Raw genomic sequence first — 19299 nt, forward strand, 5'->3', positions numbered from 1 at the left:
TTAGGATTGGCATAAATAAGGCAGAATTTACTAAGATTTATTAATTTTGTGATGAAAAATAAAAAGGTACAAAGGACCACTTGGTATATCATTTAGAATATTAGTGCATATTGCAAAGACAGAGAGTGGAAGTAAAATTTTGCAGGCATTGTAATTTATGGCTTTTCCTTTATTATATATACCTATTACATCATGCTTAAATTTGATGGTTTTAAATACACACCAGAAAAAAAAAATCACAGTACTGGGGAGCAGAAAACATGGGTTGCCATGCAAGGGTGGAGTGCTGGGAGAGTAACATCAGTGACATCAGCGACAAGAGGTACCATCCCATAGCATCCATATGGGAAAGAGTGTGTCTGGGAAGGGTGCTCAGAGGCAGCCAACAGTCCAGTGGTACCCAGACACATAAACAGCAAGGAGACAGGCACTGAAGAGAGTAAGTCAAATATTTAGGATAGAGTCAAGGCCCAAGTAATCAAGGTATAAGGGCAAGTACCTGCTCACTTGCAGCATAGCCCAGATGAGTATCAAAGATCAGAACTTGAGCCTAAATGCAGCTCTTGAGGAAGGTAGGGGGGCACCCAGAAAGCATCCCCTGCCTCCCCAACAGCACCCTCTCAGTTACTTCATATCTCTTTGATCCAAGGTTGCAGTCCACCCTACCAAAGCTGCTCAAGCACAGGAAGGAATTGAACAAAGGGGTCATGTAACATGTGGGAAGGTGGAAAGAGGAGGTTCATTCCTGGCCAAAACATGGTGGCATGATATTGTTAAACATTTCCTGGTTATTCTCTTTTTTGACAGATTTTCTTTTCCTGAGAAGTTGTTAAAGTCAAATATCATCTGTGGGTGTTTCTCCAATCTCACTTATAATGCACTGTATTTTTGTTCTTAGTATGTAATACCAGTTATTAATAGAAAGAACACATAAACCTTAAAATGCTAGACAGGAATGCAGATAATTTGGGATTAATTTTTGTTGAAATTTTGTATAAATCTACCTGCTTTATTCTCCTCTAGTGCAAAATAGAGCATTGTGCTGCTTTTCACCCAGCCTTATATAAGTTTAAGAGTTAGATTTTCTTCAAGTATCTCTGTGTCAATACAAATCCCAGTCTTGAAATTTTCTTAGTCTTCATCAATTACATGGAGCCAGCAAGTAAATAAATAGGGCTTATAAATAGGAGGATTTTATCCTTGCCAAAAGCAGGTGTAAGGTATAACAGTTGTCATAATCCCTTTCAAATTTTATCACATGACATCATTTTATCTCATGAGATGGCATCAGCATTTTGCAGTTATTTAATTTCTTTGCTGATTTTCTATATTATAACTGTATTTCCTACAGAGTTTTTTACTTTTTATACTCTTCACTCCATAATTTTGTTTCCTTCATGATTTTATTGCTAAAAATCAATCTCTTGGTATTTATTTTCTATATTTCTTAAGGTTTTTTTAATTGCTTTTACAAGATGTTTTTGTTTATTATTATTAGTTATAGGGCTCCCTTAATAATTTTTATTGAAATATTTTTTGTTTTCTTCTGCATGAAGACTAATAATGATTTTGTGAAGATTAAAACCTGTTAAAATGCTACCAACCACTTATTTTTAAATAGTTCAGATTTATCCCATATAAATATTGTAATGAAGCACATTTTCATTACTAGTAAAAATGAAATTCGTATATGACACCAGAATGATGCATAATTACATGAATGAAGGACAAAATGTAAGTGGGCAAGAATTCTTCTGCATTAGACATGCAACAGCTTTCCTTTTGAAGTGTCTAAAAGGAAAAATAACCTTTTGTAAAGGCCTATTTTAGTAACACCTGAGAAAATCTCATTATGAAATAGGTATGAAAAGATGGGCTGCTGAATGTAGAATTTATAAATCTATGCAATAATACAGACCATAGACTTCTATACCTGATAACAGTAACAGATGTAATAGCAGTTATAATGAACATAATAGTTCAAGACTGCTACCTTAAAAGAAAAAAAAAAAAAAGCTAAATTACCCAAACTACACATTTGATACCCCTTTCTGTAATGGTATCTTTGAACATCATGAGATTATGAAGATAATGGAGTGGTCTCCAAATAGAAAGATTATGAGTATTCAGCAGCAAGAATGGTAGTTTTGTTGCTGATCTGTGTCCTTTCTTTCTTTCTATGGGGAGTTAATTCCCAGGGGTTAAAATACAGAGGCAGAGAGAGGAAATTAATATTAACATACTTGCCTAACTTTGGAGCTATGTGGCTAGAGTACTGAAACCCTTTGAAAGCAAAATTTGGATTCAGTCATTAAATTAAAATGAAAACTATTCTGGGAGAAGGATCAAAATATAGTTTGTACCCCTTCTGAGTTTAATATTTTAAACTCCAATCTCCAAGTTAGTTAGAGTCCACACTTTTCTGATATCTTAAACAGTGCTGGCCACTCTGCTGCACAAAGGTCACTGAGACAGGTTCACATGTTCAGCATATTATTAATAGGACATAGCTACATTTTAGATGTTTTCATCCCAATTTAGGACTGAATATGACCCTTTAATGTTATCCTATAATTGCCATCAGATCATTAAGTTTTTTTAAAATTCTTCAACTAAAGGTTTCAGTATCTTTACTTTGTCCTTTGAAAGTCCTTTGATCTTTCAGCCTAGTCCAGAGTATGGACCAAAGTGCACTTGAAGATCTTTGGGGAAAGTGAGGACATTTAAGGAAATCATGCACTGTTGCATCATAATCCACATGTCCTTTTGTGATAAACCAGAGTAGTGTGTTGACCCTGGGTAGGTGCCAGGCACCCACCAAAAACATTCCATCACTTTCCTCCACACTGGACAGAGGAGAGAAAATATAATGAAGGGTTTGTGACTTGAGATAAAGACAGAGAATGATCACTTACCAGATACAGTCATGGACAAAACAGATTTGAGTTAGAGATATTAATTGAATTTATTACTAAAAACTCAGAGCAGAATAATGATAAATAAAATAAGACCTTAAAAATACCTTCCCCCCACCCCTCCGTCTTCCCCAGCACTACCTCCTACCCCACTGGAGAGAGGGAATGAGGATTATGGTCAGTTCACCACAGGTTGATTCTGCCGCTGCTCCAGAAGAGGAGTCCTTCCCCTGCTCCAGCAGGGGGAGTTTCCAAGGAAGACAGTTCCCCACAAATTTCTCTAATGTGAGTCCATCCAACAGGCAACAGTTCTCTAAAAAATGCTGCAGTGAGGGATACTTTTCCATTACTTTCCATCCTTCAGGAATAGGCTGCTGCAGTATGAGTTTCTCCCAGGGTCTCAAGTTCTACCAGGAAACCTGCTCCAGCATGGGCTCCTCCCTCCACTGGTCTGCAGAATGCTACCAGGATCCTGCTCCAGCATGGATGTCCTGGATGTCCTTCAAGTTCAGAGCCTCCTCTCAGGCATCCACCTACTCCAGTGTGGGTCTCCTCCAAGGGCTGCAGGTGGATCTCTGTATCCCTGTGGCCCTCCATGGGCTGCAGGGGCACAGCTGCCTCACCAGGGGCTGCACCAGGGGCTGCAGGGGAATCTCAGCTCTGCCACCTGAAGCACCTCCTGCCCCTCCTTCTGCTCTGACCTTGGGGTCTGCAGAGCTGTTCCTCTCACATATTCACACTCTCCTCTTCTCTGGCTTCGGTTGCAACAGCACAATAACTTTTTCTTCTTCTTCTTCAAACTTTTATCTCAAAGATCTTACCACCATTTCTGTGATCGGTCCAGTATTGACCAGCATCACTTCCATCTTGGAGCTGGCTGTCATTGGCTCTGCTGGACATTGAGAAAGCCACCCCTCTAACCGTCCCCCTACCAAAACCAGGCCATGCAAACCCAATAAAACTACATGTGTGTAGGTGTAGAAAAATATGCATCCACATTATTTTTACATGTGCTGTGCAAAAATGAAAGCAATGGGAACAAATTTCAAACTGCAAATGCTATTGTTTATTTACATTGAACGGCTCCTCTTGTAAGATAAGTTTTCTTTAGAATAACTTTCTCATTTGTAAATATCAGTTTAGCGGCCACTATCTTAAAGGGGAATATAAATATCTGAGAATGTCAGATAAGGATACTGAAGGGAAAAAAGACTAAAAGAGAGAAAAAACTTTGTATTTAAGAGAAATTAAGGTATTACTAATGTAAAGCTATTGAAAATTTCAAAGGTAATGAGCATAATATTGGGTTTTCATCATTTTCGTTATGACTCCAAGCAGAAGCTTCATAATCTTATTTTGGTTTTCTTTCTGTAATCACTCATCTCAATGCAATAAAAATTGCTAGATATATTCAAGGGATAGAAAAGGCTAGTCTATAAATTAAATAGTCCTGGAGGACTCTGTAATCTGTCGTCTTTGACAGTAATGAGTAAAAGTCTCAAGCATATGATTAAGGACATTTGCTTTTCAAATATATTCTTTGAAAAGTAAGGATTTAATGAAGGGTTTGTTAAATGTATAAGAACAGAAAAGAGTTGAGCAGTGATTGCATGTTTTCTTTAAAAAGCAAAAATTCTCAGGCCTACATCTTTGGAATATCTACTTTTATAATAAACTGTTAAATGATTATTAGAAAAATATTTATGGTTAAAGTTTATGACTAGAACTTAGATGTTCTTGTTTAGTTCCTTGTTTTGCTGCAGATGCCCTATCTTAATTTACTACCATTAATTTTATCATCAGAGGGAGGGAACATGAAAAGTATGCCTTCAATCTCTTGTGTACACAAGTACAATGAAATGCACTAAATAAATATCCATTTTTTAGCAGGAATAAAAATAGGAAAAAACTGACTTTTTTTACCGTGTTGGAGTTCTGATCGGTTCATTTGACTTATTCCAGTTTCCCATTACTTGCTAGATGTTGCCCTTGATTTGTTGTACATTTTCTGTTTTGTAATGTGGTTTTAATATTCAACTGTATTTGGTATGAAAACAGAAATATTTTCCTCTGTTTGAATTCCTAGGGTGCCGTGGAAAATACACATGAACATTCAGGAGCAAGTGTTCTGAAGTTATCCTCAGTAATGCAGCATATGTGAAAGGAAACTTCCGTTGGTCAGGTGAAATGATGACTATGAAATCAGCATATTGCATGGTAGTGTGCTTTCTTCAACTTTGCATTGTCAATGGGCAGGTAAGATGTGAGAGACAAATGATTACTGAATGGAGAACAGAACCAAAACCTACTGTAATAAAATGGACACCAAGGGAAAATGTCTGTTCAGACTTTTACACTGAATGCTGGAATATGAATAAAAGTATTATTGGTGAAATCTCTGAAGAGCATAACCTCAGTATCCCTCAGATATGCCCTTTACAGCTTCAATTAGGTGATAGTCTCTTCATCTCCTCTGAGCCGTCCTTTCAGTCTTACGGAATGAATCTGGTAAATGTCTCCAAGGAAGAATTTATTAACTGCCCTAAAGCTGATTTTCTTCAAGAGCAGCTGATTTTTGTTTGCCAGATAAGAGGACTGCACCAAGTGGACCCTAACTGGCTTGATGTTGGAACTCACTACTTTGCAGAACTTCACAAGAGAGGTCCACCATTGTGCAACATGGGCCTTCGTCTGAACGTTACTGTGAAGCAGCAGCTCTGCCAACAGTCTCTGGGTGCACCACTGTGCTCTGGGCATGGAAAATGTCTAAGCCACGTTTGGGAGAAAACATATAATTGCCACTGTTTCTCACAGTATTCGGGAACGTTCTGCCAGAAGTTTGATATATGCTCCACTAAACCTTGCCACAACAATGCCTCCTGCACTGAGAAATCAGAAGTTTTGGGAGATTCTTATGAATGCACATGTCCTCCAAAATTTTCAGGTATTTCTTTTCTCCTCTAGGGGTAAGCATTATATAGATCTTACACTTTACTTAACAGGTGATAAAACAATAGGAACAACACTAGCAAGACTTTTGTATCATTTGATTGCCCATGGCTGCTACCGTACCTGCAGGATCTCTTTTACATGGTGTCACTTATGGGAGACTGTGCAGGCATTTGAAGACAGTTTCTAGTTGCAGACATTCATAAATACATTGTAGAGAAAAACAAAATAAGTTCTTATTGTGCTTCTTTCCTACTTAAGCATGAGACATAAATAAATGCTACTTGACTTACAGAAGTAACTGTTTTACTTTTTTTGTTCTGCAGTTCAGATTGTGAGACCAAACAACATAAATCATTTGGAGTAAGGTCCCCCGAAAATAGCTGGTTAATCAAACTGGTAGAAAAGAGTGATTTTGTTGAAATGAATAATGATTTCATTCAACAAGTCAGATCTCCCCTCCATTTTCATTTAAAGACCTTTCAGATTACATTACTGATTTTTTTTTATATCAAAATTTAGTTTAACTGAAAGGTCAAACCTTAACTTAGAAGAACAAGAAAAATAAAATACTTAGCACTTTCTTCCAGATTGTTCTGTCCCCTAAAGTTGTTTTCAAAGGCAATTTGTTAAACATACTTTTATTATCAAATAAATATGTCACAAAGGAAAAAACAAAAATCAAGTAATCCTCCTAGGAAATATTGCAGCACTTACCCAAAACTCATCAGAACAAACTGAATTTGGGTTTGGATTACCATACCAGAGAATACAACATAAGTGGGTAAACTCTTATCTAACCATTACTTTTATTCATGGAGGAAAAAAATGGATTAAGGAAATTATGGGGATGTTGTTCCTGCATTCAGACCAATAGAGTTTGGGTATGTTATAGAAAGTATCAGAAATATTCATTCTCATAAAAAAAGAATAATTGTAGCTCTTTTTGTACTTGTGGAGCAGAATTCCTGAAATGTTCCTCTGTCGACTGAATTTCTATGATCTCACAATAGTGATGCTATGCTATGAAGCACAGCAGATGGCTTAGGAATGAGTGAGGTTCATAGAATACACTTCATAGAAATGAAGCTTATGTTGCATAAAGATTGCTGTAATTTATTTTTAATTGCTTTTCAAAGTGCATAATAATTTGGTTACTAATGCATTTGCCAATGGAAGATTATGCAGGTATGAATAAGTCAATGTTGTGAGAAATTTTTTTTTATAATTATGAACAGTGTAATAAGATAGTGGAAAACATTGATGGTATGCAGTATGTTTTACATTTCCTTTATCGTTACTGGAGGCTGAGTAAAATGCTTTGAAAATAACAGCACCAAAAGCGTCTGGTACTAATTGAACTCAAATTAATGAAAAAAATTTGGAAGCAATTCGTTAAAAGCAAACATCATGTTTAATGCTATCAACAAGCAATGCTTAAAATATTTTTTTTAGCCTATATGAGAAAGTTTTAGGTAATGTCATCAGCTGACAATACTGGTCTCATAAATAAGCTGCAAACAAGAAGAATTAGGAGACTAAATCACCATATATTATGGGCAGGGCTACACAAGAGTAAAGGAGGAAAAAAGTTCCTCCCATAACATAAAGTCTATTAGAAATTTGAACACTTTTTGAAGTGTGAATAATGTCATGGTAATAATTCAAGAGGCAAGCATAATTAAATGGTATTTAGACTTGCATGCTATAATAGCATAAACAACTTATAACTGGAATTGTAATTCCCAGAAAGCTGCATATTATAAAATAATCTCACATATCCACTCCGCATAAGGACATCTTTCGTTCTCAATGCTGAAAGAAACTGTAAGTTAGATTCATGTTAAAAAGAAATAAATACTACAGTTCTAGTAGCTCTTCTGCCTTTTAAGGTATATGTGAATTTGTCATTATATGTTAGATGAGGTTAAGCACAGTATGTGAGCACAAAAGTAGATTAATATCTTTCTGCCTTTCCTTAGAAGTTCAGTAAGTTTGGTGCAAACTAATGAACAATGTTGGCATAAATACCTTTCTATCCATTTGCCTATCTATATTGTAGCTATAAGTTTGACCTTTATAAAATGTTCACCAAACTCCCTAAATATTTACTAAACTCCAATGTTCCTATTATTCCTTTGACACAGGTAAAAATTGCACAGAAATAGTTGGACAATGCCAGCCATCCACATGTTTCAATGGTAACTGCATCAATGTTACTCCAAACACTTTTCTTTGTGAGTGTGACAAGGGCTTTACAGGTAGGAAACATCTTTTTTTCCTGTCTTACAATAACAATTTTATCTGTTATAGTAATGGTATGAACTTTTGCTTTATTAAAACAGTTATTTTTGATGATTATTGCACAGATTGACATATCCTTAGATTTTGTAAAAATAGGCTTTGTAAAATATAAAAATCAGACTTCCAAATTACTCATGTACTGAAGTAAAAACATAAATGATAGAAGCTTTTCATAATCAGATGCCATCCACAAGTACCTTTCTTCTATTGGCAGTATAACAGAGGAAGACTCATAATCACTGACTCCCTGGTTCTCAAATACAGAGTTATCAAGATTCAGAACTCTTCCTGGATGGATGAATTTGAATACATTTGTATTCCTAATTTCATTATCCTCTTATAGGTACTAGAAATATAAGATGGAAATAATCTAAAGAGTCAATAATGTAATGATTAAGGGGTGCAACTTGATTAAAAAGGAAAAGATAAGTGGTTTATTTACTATATATGGGACAAATAAGATGCTTTCATAAGAAAAGCTGAATGAAAAAATGTATCTAAAACCATCCTCTTGTAAACACTTTTTTGGGGGATTAGGATAGCAGTGAAAAACCGTTTATTCTTGTGCTTCACAACAGACGTTCACTGTATGGATGTGAGAAAAGTAGTAACACTCAGAAGAACATTCTTTAAGAAGAAGCTAAGTATAAAGCTAGCTCTTGAATATCCAAAGACAGTAAATTTTTCAAAATGTATCTTTCTTGGAAGCATCACTTATCTTGTCAATTATAGAATATAAAGAAATCATTACATTGAAATGAAGAGTTAAAAAAAACCAAAACCAAACATAACGGAGTTAGAGGGATCAAAGAGCCAATCTTTATTTTCATAGTGAAAGACTGAAGATCCTTGTTGATATTTTAATTAAGTCTGTATAGAAATACATTTTTAAAAAATGGGATAGACCTGCTGAATTCTAAATTCCTAGTAAATTTGTCTGCTATTCTCCCTTTCTTCCCTTTCTTTCACTATGGAAGCATCATGGTCAGCATAATTCTGAGAAAACTGAAAAAAACCTCACTGTTTAAAAAAAAAATACCTTAGTAAAGTTTTCTAGAACTGGTTTTCCAGCCCAAGATGGTCGGTCCATATCTTTTTAGAACACTTACCTTTGTCCTTTCACACAAATTGTGTAGAAACATCACTTTTGAAATTTTCCCTACAAAAAATCTTTTTTATCCTTGCAATTTTGACATAGTGAGGGATGGGAGAAATGAGACAGGAGGAACACCCCTCCAGATGCAGTAAATACATATCCATAATGATATGAAAATGGTTTAATATTCTGAACTACTGGAGGGCAAGATACACTGCAACCTACTTTCTAATAGCTGGTAAGGATTGAGAAGGAAAAAAAGGAGTCTATGAGTGTAACTAACTGCCTTTTTATTCTCCACTTAGCCAAAAGGAAATGGAGAATCCTTTCTTGTTTCTAAGAATAAGTATCTTAGGAGGAGAAGGACTTTAACAATTTTTTCTGGTTCTGTAGTATAAATGAACAGTGTCGAGCGGCAATTTTGAGCCTTCCTCTAGAACCACCCCCTACACTAAAAGATATGCTTCTAGTCTGTAACAGGAAAGTGCCTCTGATGAGTGTGGCTGAAGACACCAGACCAAGGCTGCTGCCAAGACCACCTCAGCGTGTCGCCGTTGCCAGCCCTGCGCCCATTCCCTCAGCACAGCAGCACCCTGGGCAGCAGCGACGACTAGCAATGGTTGACCCCCCAAAGCCATGCCTGCTTTGCAATAACCTTGGGCACTGGAGTAGCCCGTGCCCCCTAAAAAGGTAATTTGATGAATTTAGAAATGGCAGGGGAGGAGAACTGCAAGCACTCCCTGGGGGTCAACAACAACAAAAAAACTGAAAAGGGAGCACCGGCCTGCCAGGCAAGCAGACACAAAAAGAGCAGGCCAAGGGAATAAGGGAACCAAAACAAACCAAATGTGCGGTAATGTTACTGTTTCTGTAAGTCAAGCAGATGCTTCAAAGACCATGTTTGCTGGTCCATTGTTGAAAGTGAAACAAAGTAACCTTTGTTATGATTTAGGTAAACCTATGTTAACCACGTCTTCTGTCAATGAGCCTTACAGGTTGCAGCTAACAGAATCACTCCACCTGAAAGACACTGACTGGCATTTTGTCTCTGTCAATCCAGATCAGAAGGGTATTTGGCACCGAATTCGTTGTAAGTACATCATCATTGGGGACACCAAACACACACCACAAGAGATCGAAATTGCTCCAGCAATGACAACATCAGGTCCTGAGCAATTCGTTTTCGGGCTGCATTGTTTCCACCCACCCCTGTTTCTTCCCAAAGGACAAATAGTTGCACAAGCTAACCCTGTGCCGTTTTTACCTGAAGGCACCGAAAAACAAGGGCCCACAGTCACCCGGGTCCAAGTTATTGGGAAAGACAAACCCAAATTATGGTGTAATGCCAGTGGGGGTGGGGAGTCAAAATGCATTGAGATGCTTGTAGACACGGGTGCAGACTGCACAGTGATCCCAGTACAAGACTGGCCTGCATATTGGCCTTTGAAAAATGTTGCTGGTCACGTTCGAGGTGTAGGGGGCCTGCAATTGGCGAGACAATCCATGAGCATCATACAAATCAAGGGACCAAACAGACAATTGGCAAATATCCATCCATTTGTGTTAGATTATTTGGAACTTTTGTTAGGGAGAGATTTAATGGCCCAGTGGGGTGTCACAATTGATATTCCAGACTCTCCACAGCATTTTTGTACAGCGGCTATTGAACAACAGCGCTACACCCAAAAACTGAAGTGGAAAACAGGCAGACCAGTTGAGGTGAAACAGTGGCCGCTCAGTAAACAAAAAATAAAGGCGCTCGAGGAGCTAGTGGAAGAGCAACTGAAAAAGGGTCACATTGTGGAGACCACGTCCCCGTGGAACTCTCCAGTGTTTGTCATTCAGAAAGCTGACAAAAAGAGATGGTGGCTCCTCCATGACCTCTGACAAATTAATAATGTCATTGAAGATATGGGCTCTCCCCAACCTGGTATGCCATCCCCAACAATGCTTCCCCAGGATTGGAAATTGGCTGTTATTGATACAAAAGATTGTTTTTTCCATATTCCCCTACACCCTGACGATGCACCACGTTTCGCATTCTCGGTCCCCACCATCAACATGGAAGCTCCTATGAAAAGGTACCATTGGACAGTTCTCCCTCAGGGCTTTAAGGTCTTGCCTGCTATCTGCCAGTGGTCTGTCTCTTCCCTGCTTTCCCCAGTGCGTGCAGCTGCAGAAAAGGCCATCATCTATCATTATATGGATGATATCCTTGTGTGTGCCCCCAATGATGATTTACTCACATATGCGCTTGACCTAATGATCAATGCATTGATTGTTGCAGGGTTCGAGCTCCAGGAAAAGAAAATTCAAAAGATGCCACCTTGGAAATATTTGGGCTTAGAAATTGGAAATAGGACCATTGTTCCTCAAAAACTAGAAATCAGTCCAAAGATTTCTAGACCCTTGCAGATGTCCACAAGTTGTGTGGGTCTTTAAATTGGGTAAGGCCTTGGTTCAGTCTGACTAATGAAGACCTTGCCCCTCTTTTCAATTTATTGAAAGGGGGAGAGGACCTGGGTGCTCCTAGGTCTATTACCCCAGAGGCACGGAAAGCTCTAGAAAAGGTTCAGATTTCAATGTCCACAAGACAGGCCCACCGATGCCGGCCTGACCTGCCATTCAAATTTATCATCTTAGGTAAGTCGCCACACCTCCATGGAATCATTTTCCAGTGGGAAGAAAAACAAACACCTAAGGCAAAGGAAACACCTAAAAAAGGCCAGGACCAGAGGGACCCTCCCTTGATCGCAGAATGGGTTTTCCTCAGTCACAAAAGGTCCAAGAGAATGACAAAGCCTCAGGAGCTGGTAGCAGAACTGATCTGGAAAGCAAGGACCCGGATCAGGGAGTTAGCAGGATGTACTTTAAGTGCATTCACATTCCAATTGAGTTAAAATCGGGTCAAAATATTATACAAATATTGGAACAATTGTTTCAAGAAAATGAAGTGTTGCAGTTTGCTCTGGATTCCTACTCAGGACAAATTTCTGTCCACCGGCCAGCCCACAAAATGTTTGAACAAGATGTTCAATTTACTCTCAAATTGAGAAGTGCTCAAAGTAGGAGACCTTTAAATAAGGTTCTGACTGTCTTTACAGATGCGTCCGGGAGGTCCCACAAATCTGTTACGACTTGGAAGGATCCTCAAACCCAGTAGTGGGAGACAGACATTGCTGAGGTGGAAGGTGCACCCCAGGTTGCTGAATGGGCTGCAGTTGTTAGAACTTTTGAAAGGTTCTCAGAACCATTCAATCTGATTACAAATTCTGCATATGTGGCAGGAGTAGTATCCAGGGCAGATCAAGCAATACTGCAAGAAGTGTCTAACATCGGACTTTTCAAATTGCTCTCAAAACTTGTAAAGTTGGTCACTCACCGAGAGCAACCATTTTATGTGATGCACGTCAGGTCACACACCAACTTGCCAGGGTTTATCGCTGAAGGCAACAGAAGGGCAGATGCTCTTGCTGCACCTGCAGTGATGGCCACTCTCCCAAATGTTTTTGAACAGGCAAAAATCAGCCACCAGCTTCTCCAAGTCAAGACACTAACTAGTTCACATGATCTGAAAAAATATTAAATATACGTGTTAGTCTATATTGATGGGAAATAAATAAAATTATAATAAAGTAAAAATGCTCTGAAAGCATTTATTCAAAATAAGTAAAGGTTGCTGAGTCCAAGTTGTTATGTTCATAAGTATAGAATGGGTCTATTCAACAATCAATGTAAATTCTCATTTCAATTATAAATTTTTCTTTTTTATTAACTGATTCATTCATTCACTGAGCTCTCAAAACTCTTTACTCTTTACTGAAGGAAGATTTTTAACATAATAGGAAACAGCTAGCATTAGGCTGTCAGTATTCTTATGATTGAATACTCCGATTCATACCAGAATTTTCATCTTTAGACTTATTAAGAAACATTTAAAGGAAGGGAATATGGGTAAAACAAAGATGAGGTTGGGTGCAGAGAGGAAGGCTGGTAGTGTGTAAGCAGTTGCTGCTCAGTACTCTTGTCTGCCTGAGACCTGCACCGAATCACTGTAGTCTACCTATTCTTTTTATTAAATCTTTTCTCTACTCTCTTTCCACATAATCTCACTCTCTCCCCATCTATGTGTTCTAAGGTTCCAATGCCAGAACTGGAGAGAAAAAGTGCCTGAATTTGGTGTCTGCAATTTGAGTTAGACCACTGGTGGTAGTGGTCCTAATAACTTTGGTGCCAGCATTTGGAGTAAATGAGGGTCTCAGCATCAGCAAGCTGAAGGGAGACCCAGATTGTAGGGGTGTGTGTCTGAACATAAGTCAATTTTGTGCCAGCAAAGGGCATCAGACTCTGGGCAATGGTGGCTCACATGCCTAGTGCCAATTGAGCAGGTGAGAGGTCCAGCATCAGCAAATGAAGAGGGGAGCAAGGGTGCCAGGGCCTGTGTGCACTGGCAGGAGCCACTTGGAAGATAAAATGTTTATATTTTCCTCTAAGCCAGTCTCTGAGTGTGTGTGCAGATCTGCATGTGCACATGTGTGTGTACATGTGCAATTCATTAGCACCCTTCAAGCAGGACTGTCTGTTAAGTGGAGGCAGAGGATCTGGGCATCAATATGAGATGAGCTAAGGTCCCACACTGCTATTGAAAGGGTTCACAAAAATGTTGGTCTTTGTGAAACAGAGGATAAGGGACTGTGTATTTAAGGGGTTCACAAATGTGTCAATGCTTTTGAAATAAAGGGCAAGGGGCTGTGTATCTTTACTAGCAAACTTCCATCCTTATCAATCAGAGAAGAGGACTAAAATTTGGCTGTTTGTACATAGGTTTTATGTGAGTTCTGGGTGGGTGCTGGCAAAGGCAATGCCTTATCTGTGGGTAGTCTATGTAGCTGGCTGCATTAGTGTCCTCTGCCTATGCGCATCTCTGGCATACATGTTCATCTTGGCTGCTGGCTGAGCCTGCAAACAGGAAAGCAGCAGCTGCAGTCATTGGATGGATGGGATTCCCAGGTCTTTGGGTTTTCTGAGCTGGGATTTTGCAGCTGGGAAGTTCTCCAGGCTCCAGAGCAAGAGGATGTCTCAAAAATTTTGATGGATGTTATGGTTCTGTTCTGAAGATGTACAGAAAATTAATGTGACTCATTCATAAACTGCAGGAAATAACACTATCTTAGCTACTTCTGTAATGGTACTGCTCAATCTGCTTACCCTAGCTAACATTAAGTGCATTAAGAGAAGGAGTTTTTCATTTGAATATGGTTTGTTGAATCTTTGTGGCATTTTGCTCCTTAGGTGGGAAGATGGGACTGATTAAAAAACAACCCCTTGTGGAGCATCTGAGATTATTTGAGTTTTTTTCACACATTCCTGTAAGAGAGACTTGAATTTCCTGCCTTCCCCAATGGTCCAATTGACCTCTTTGCAGACAATAATGAGTTCCATCCACACTTGGGGGACAGGAGATACTATGAGAATGAAGTAGTTTGCTTGGAGCCACTATGCTAGAGCTTCTATCATCCAGGTGCTTTAGTTTAAAACAATCTGTTTGCTTAATTGGTGAATTACACACAGGCTCTTTTGAAAAAGGTCACTAATGGAAAGATACTTTTACACATATATAAAAGAAGAAAATTTATTGTTTGCACAATTACTGTTTTAACAGCCTCATAATTAAATTTGTCTAATACTAACACTCATTGCCCAAATTAATACCCAAAGGATTCTTAATAGTACCCCTAAAAAGCATTATGTAAAAAGCCTTTCTACTGTCTATGTTTTACTTTGGTATTAAGCTCAGCTGTCCAGTGCATATCTTGGTCAAATCCATCCATTTCCCTCAATAAGGGGGCACAACAGTTGCAGCAAGACATCAGCATTTTTTGGTATTCATTGACAGGAGTTTTTCATTCAGACTGGAAGTTTCTCACCTATCAGTCAAGGGATTATCTTAGTCTACTTGTATATGTTTTCACTTCAGTCCTAGATAAGTCTACTACTAGTATTTAGTCTTCCAGACATGATGCAGATCAATTCATCTTAGCTAGTGACAAAGGTATACATGAAAGGATTTTGTCAAAACTGCACCAATGATGTGAATTAGGTTGTCTGACCTAAATCGATTTAAGTTTTCTCAAATGTACTCTCCTGGCATGATTTCATTACACACTTCCGTAGTCTATATTTGAAAACTTCATATTAGTTTTGATAACCTTTCCATCACAATCTTTTCTTCCCTTATATTAATAGATTTACTTTGAATTATAAGTAATTGTCATATTTATTGAGTATATCAACTCAACAGTGTAATGAGTGAATATTTCATAGCACCTTAAAACTGATGAGTATAATTACTCTGGGAAAACAGCAGGTATGCATGATTCTTGTAGTTTACTTTTCTGCGTATGAATAAGTTTCTGAAATATTTTTTTCAGGGAAGGAATTTTTTCACAGCAAGATTATTAATATCATACTTTGCAATGAAATTATAACTGAATAACTTCTTTGGGATTAATTATATTAAATTAATTTTATTTTTTAAAATAAGTTATTGTGCTATTTTAGTATGGAGAAGCAATGTAATTCTTGCCAAATCTTAACTACATTAAATCATTAGAGTAATCACACTAACATTAAATGAATGAATTTGTTGTGAAGTTACAGCATCTCGACTATATTGAGTTCTTATATCCTAACCCATGAGAGATTTAAGAATATAGGATTGTATTATCAAGCTGCAAATCAGACTGATAAACTTTCCCATCTCCTTACAGAAAGTCTTGGCAGTTTTTGGATATCTGTCCTTTCCTAGAGTTGTTCACTAGTTATTGTTAAATTTCTATTACATTAATTTTTTTTATAGTTCTTTAACAAAAACAAAGTAATGCTTTTGCATGATCTTGCAAAAGACAGTGAAAAAAGATGTATTATATTTACAGATGCTGTCAGCTAATAAATACTGATAATACTGAACACAAATAGAAATAATCTGTAGAAGATATTAAAGAGACTGAAACTCTGAGGTATGATGGTAGTGAAATACCCAAATAATTGTATCCTCCTGAGTTTCCTGTTTTTCTGCACACTCCTTCTGCCAGCTAAAAAAACACAAACATTTTTCCACTTGATTAGTTATCTGCTAGGATTATGCTTATCTGAAAAACAGAACTCAGCAAGTGTAACTAGTTGTAAGAAAGAAAATAACAACTCCTTGCTGTTGGAGTTGTAGTTAGTTCTTCTAACACATTTCTGGTGGTTTTTGATTGAATGAGGTATTCATCCTCTAATGAAATAATGACATCTAATAACTCTTGTGAGAAGACACTTGGGACATGATACTGAGCAGCTCAAGGCTCTGAAGTAAAGTCCTGATGTGTGTTTCCTGTTCACAGGACACCAAATGCCTTAGTCTTGCTGAAGTAGGGATGCAGGACTTTATCATGGTGTTCTTAGGCCCTAAATGAGCAAAAGTCAGCCTGTTCAAAGATACTAGTCCATCATCATTAATAAACACTTTGAGCAGAATGGCTAAGCCTGTAAACCCATATTGTGGTTTACCATGCAAAAAGTTGTCAGAAATATCGTGTTTGAACTTGCAAGGCTCTGCAGATTCATCTCATTTAGCACCAGTCTGTTTCTCAGCTAGATATCCAAATAAATTAAATGTGACACTGATGTTATAAAAGGCACCAACATATAACTTGTTTTATAGACTTTGGTTCTTTGAGCTAAAGGAAGGCAGGAAGGAAGGAAGGAAGGAAGGAAGGAAGGAAGGAAGGAAGGAAGGAAGGAAGGAAGGAAGGAAGGAAGGGAAAAGAAAAGAAAAAAGAAAAAAAGAAAGAAAGAAAAGAAAGAAAGCAAGAAAAAGAAAGCAAGAAAGCAAGAAAGCAAGAAAGAAAGAAAGAAAGAAAAGAAAGTTGAGAAGATTAGGCGATGTCTCAGAGGCCTCACTATGGCATCAAAGCTGATTGCAAGCTAATGGTACCCATCTGTTCATCAGATCATTACATTGTTCATTTTGTCATCCTGTAACAAGACTTGTATACAAGATTTGTATAATGAAGTACCTTTTGCAATCCTCGATACTGCTGGGAAGAAGTCCTATTTCTAAAAAACACAGTTCCAGTTGAACAAGTGGCTGAAGAATCTCAGCACAAATATCAACTGGTGATGACTACAGTATCATAGTTTCATTAATTATGACTTTGCAGAGTTATACATCTGAACAGTTAATATCCCATCTTTAAATTTAATTTGCAAATTACTCCATAGCAAGTGCATTCAAGTATGCAAAAGGTCTATTTTTTAATGAAAGAAATAAAATAGATTTAGTATACATAATAAGGTCAGGCCCATTTACTCTTTTATATTTTAAATACTCTAAAAATCTCATGTTGTTTTTCTTGTGTCTTCTTTTACATTCCGATAATTTAGGCATCTTTTTCTTTTCCAACTTAGAAAATAAATCAGGTATGCTGAAAGAATTATTTCACTTGACATTGATGATGTGCTTTGGACTAAAATACATATTTAAATTATATTTTTTGCATAAGTGATTTTAAATAGTTTCACTCTTGAATTAAAAGAGATGCTTGTTGATAAAGGCCTTACTCACAGTAATATAAAATATTACTGTGAGTCCTCAAAAGCATGAATTAGAAGAATGTGGTTAATATCTTAACACTCTTTATGACTATACAACCAACAGTTATACAAAGGTTTTCTGGAAAACAGACCTTCCTGAAGAAACCTTACATTATGTTTACACTAAATTTAGACTTTGGAAAATACCAGGACCTGTGAAGTGCTAAAATACATAGCAGTATGTAAAAAGAGCACAAACCTGGTGGATATTTCAGATGTAGGCATAAGTAATTAACTTTTTTATTACTGTTATTAATCTGATCAGAATCAGATTCCATGTATGATAGAAAACAGGAAATCAACATTATTAAACCTTCTAAAGCAAGAGGAATGGGAATAATGGTGCTGCAGGTGATGCAGCTACAGCTTTCAGTGCAGATGAATACAAAAAGCTGTCCAAAGGAGGGCCATGAGGATGGTGAGGAGCCTTTAGGGGAAGCCGTGTGAGCAGGGTTGAGGCCACTTGGTCTGCTCAGCCTGGAGAAGAGGAGACTGAGGGGACACCTCATTGAAGTCTACAATTTCCTTATGAGTAAAAGAGGAGGGGAAGGTATCTCTTCTCTCTTGTGCCCAGTGGCAGGTCTTGAGGAAGTGGCCTGAACCTGAGACAGGGGACGTTTAGGTTGGATATCAGGAAAAGGTCCTTCACACAGAGGTTGGGTATTGGAAAAGGCTCCCCAGAGACATGGTCAAGCACCAAGCATGACAGAACTAAGAAATGTTTGTACCTCACTCTCAGGTACATGGTGGGATTCCTGGGCTGTCCTTTGCAGGGCCAGGAATTGAACTCAGTGATCCAAATGGGTCCAACTCAGCATATTCTCTGATTATATTATTCTAAGAATCTCATTTGACCAGGATAAAAGGAAACACCATCTTTACAAAGAGTTTTCATATGTGCAAAAGAGGCTGTTATTTGATACCATTATTATTTAAGAGGATGTAAAATTAAAAAAAAAAAAAAAAAAAGAGGATAAGCTATCCAAAAGTAATCTAGACTCCATCCCCTTTTTTCAGGATGCTTAGCCATATTTATCATCATATAGAGTGCCTAATTCAGGCTGCAGTTCCAGCCAGCTCCAACCCACCACTGTAGGTCATGGCTAAGCCCACAGCAGAGGTAGGGCCACCTTGGGTGAAAGGTACTTGAGAAAGGGCAAAATGCTGCACATGTATAGAGGAATAAAGTAAAAAAGTGGGGAACAGCTCAATTAACGTAAAGACCAGTAAAGGAAGGGGGAGGAGGTACTGCAGGCACCAGACCAGATAGTCCCTTGCAGTTGGTGGTGAAAGCTGTTGTGGAGCAGGTATTTCCCTGCAGGGTGTGTAGCAGTCTGGAGTGGAATAAAGTGAGGCCTAAGAAAGGGAAGAGGAAAGGTGTACTCAGAATGGCAC

The 19299-nt window shown here is 37.9% G+C and overlaps 1 protein-coding gene across 1 annotated transcript in view; it reads left to right on the plus strand.

The window, feature by feature from the left end:
- The window catches only part of EYS (eyes shut homolog), a 791734-nt gene that overhangs the window by 82515 nt on the left and 689920 nt on the right, over positions 1-19299 (plus strand). Inside the window, exons 2-3 of the mRNA XM_071445583.1 lie at positions 5002-5859; positions 8012-8125. Coding sequence (XP_071301684.1) covers positions 5103-5859; positions 8012-8125 — 871 coding nt within the window. The 5' untranslated portion in view covers positions 5002-5102. The remainder of the gene's footprint in view (positions 1-5001; positions 5860-8011; positions 8126-19299) is intronic.

Source organism: Agelaius tricolor, unplaced genomic scaffold (genome assembly GCF_023055355.1).
Source record: "Agelaius tricolor isolate 1412-34295 unplaced genomic scaffold, bAgeTri1.0.p SCAF_1, whole genome shotgun sequence".
Lineage (NCBI taxonomy): Eukaryota > Metazoa > Chordata > Aves > Passeriformes > Icteridae > Agelaius > Agelaius tricolor.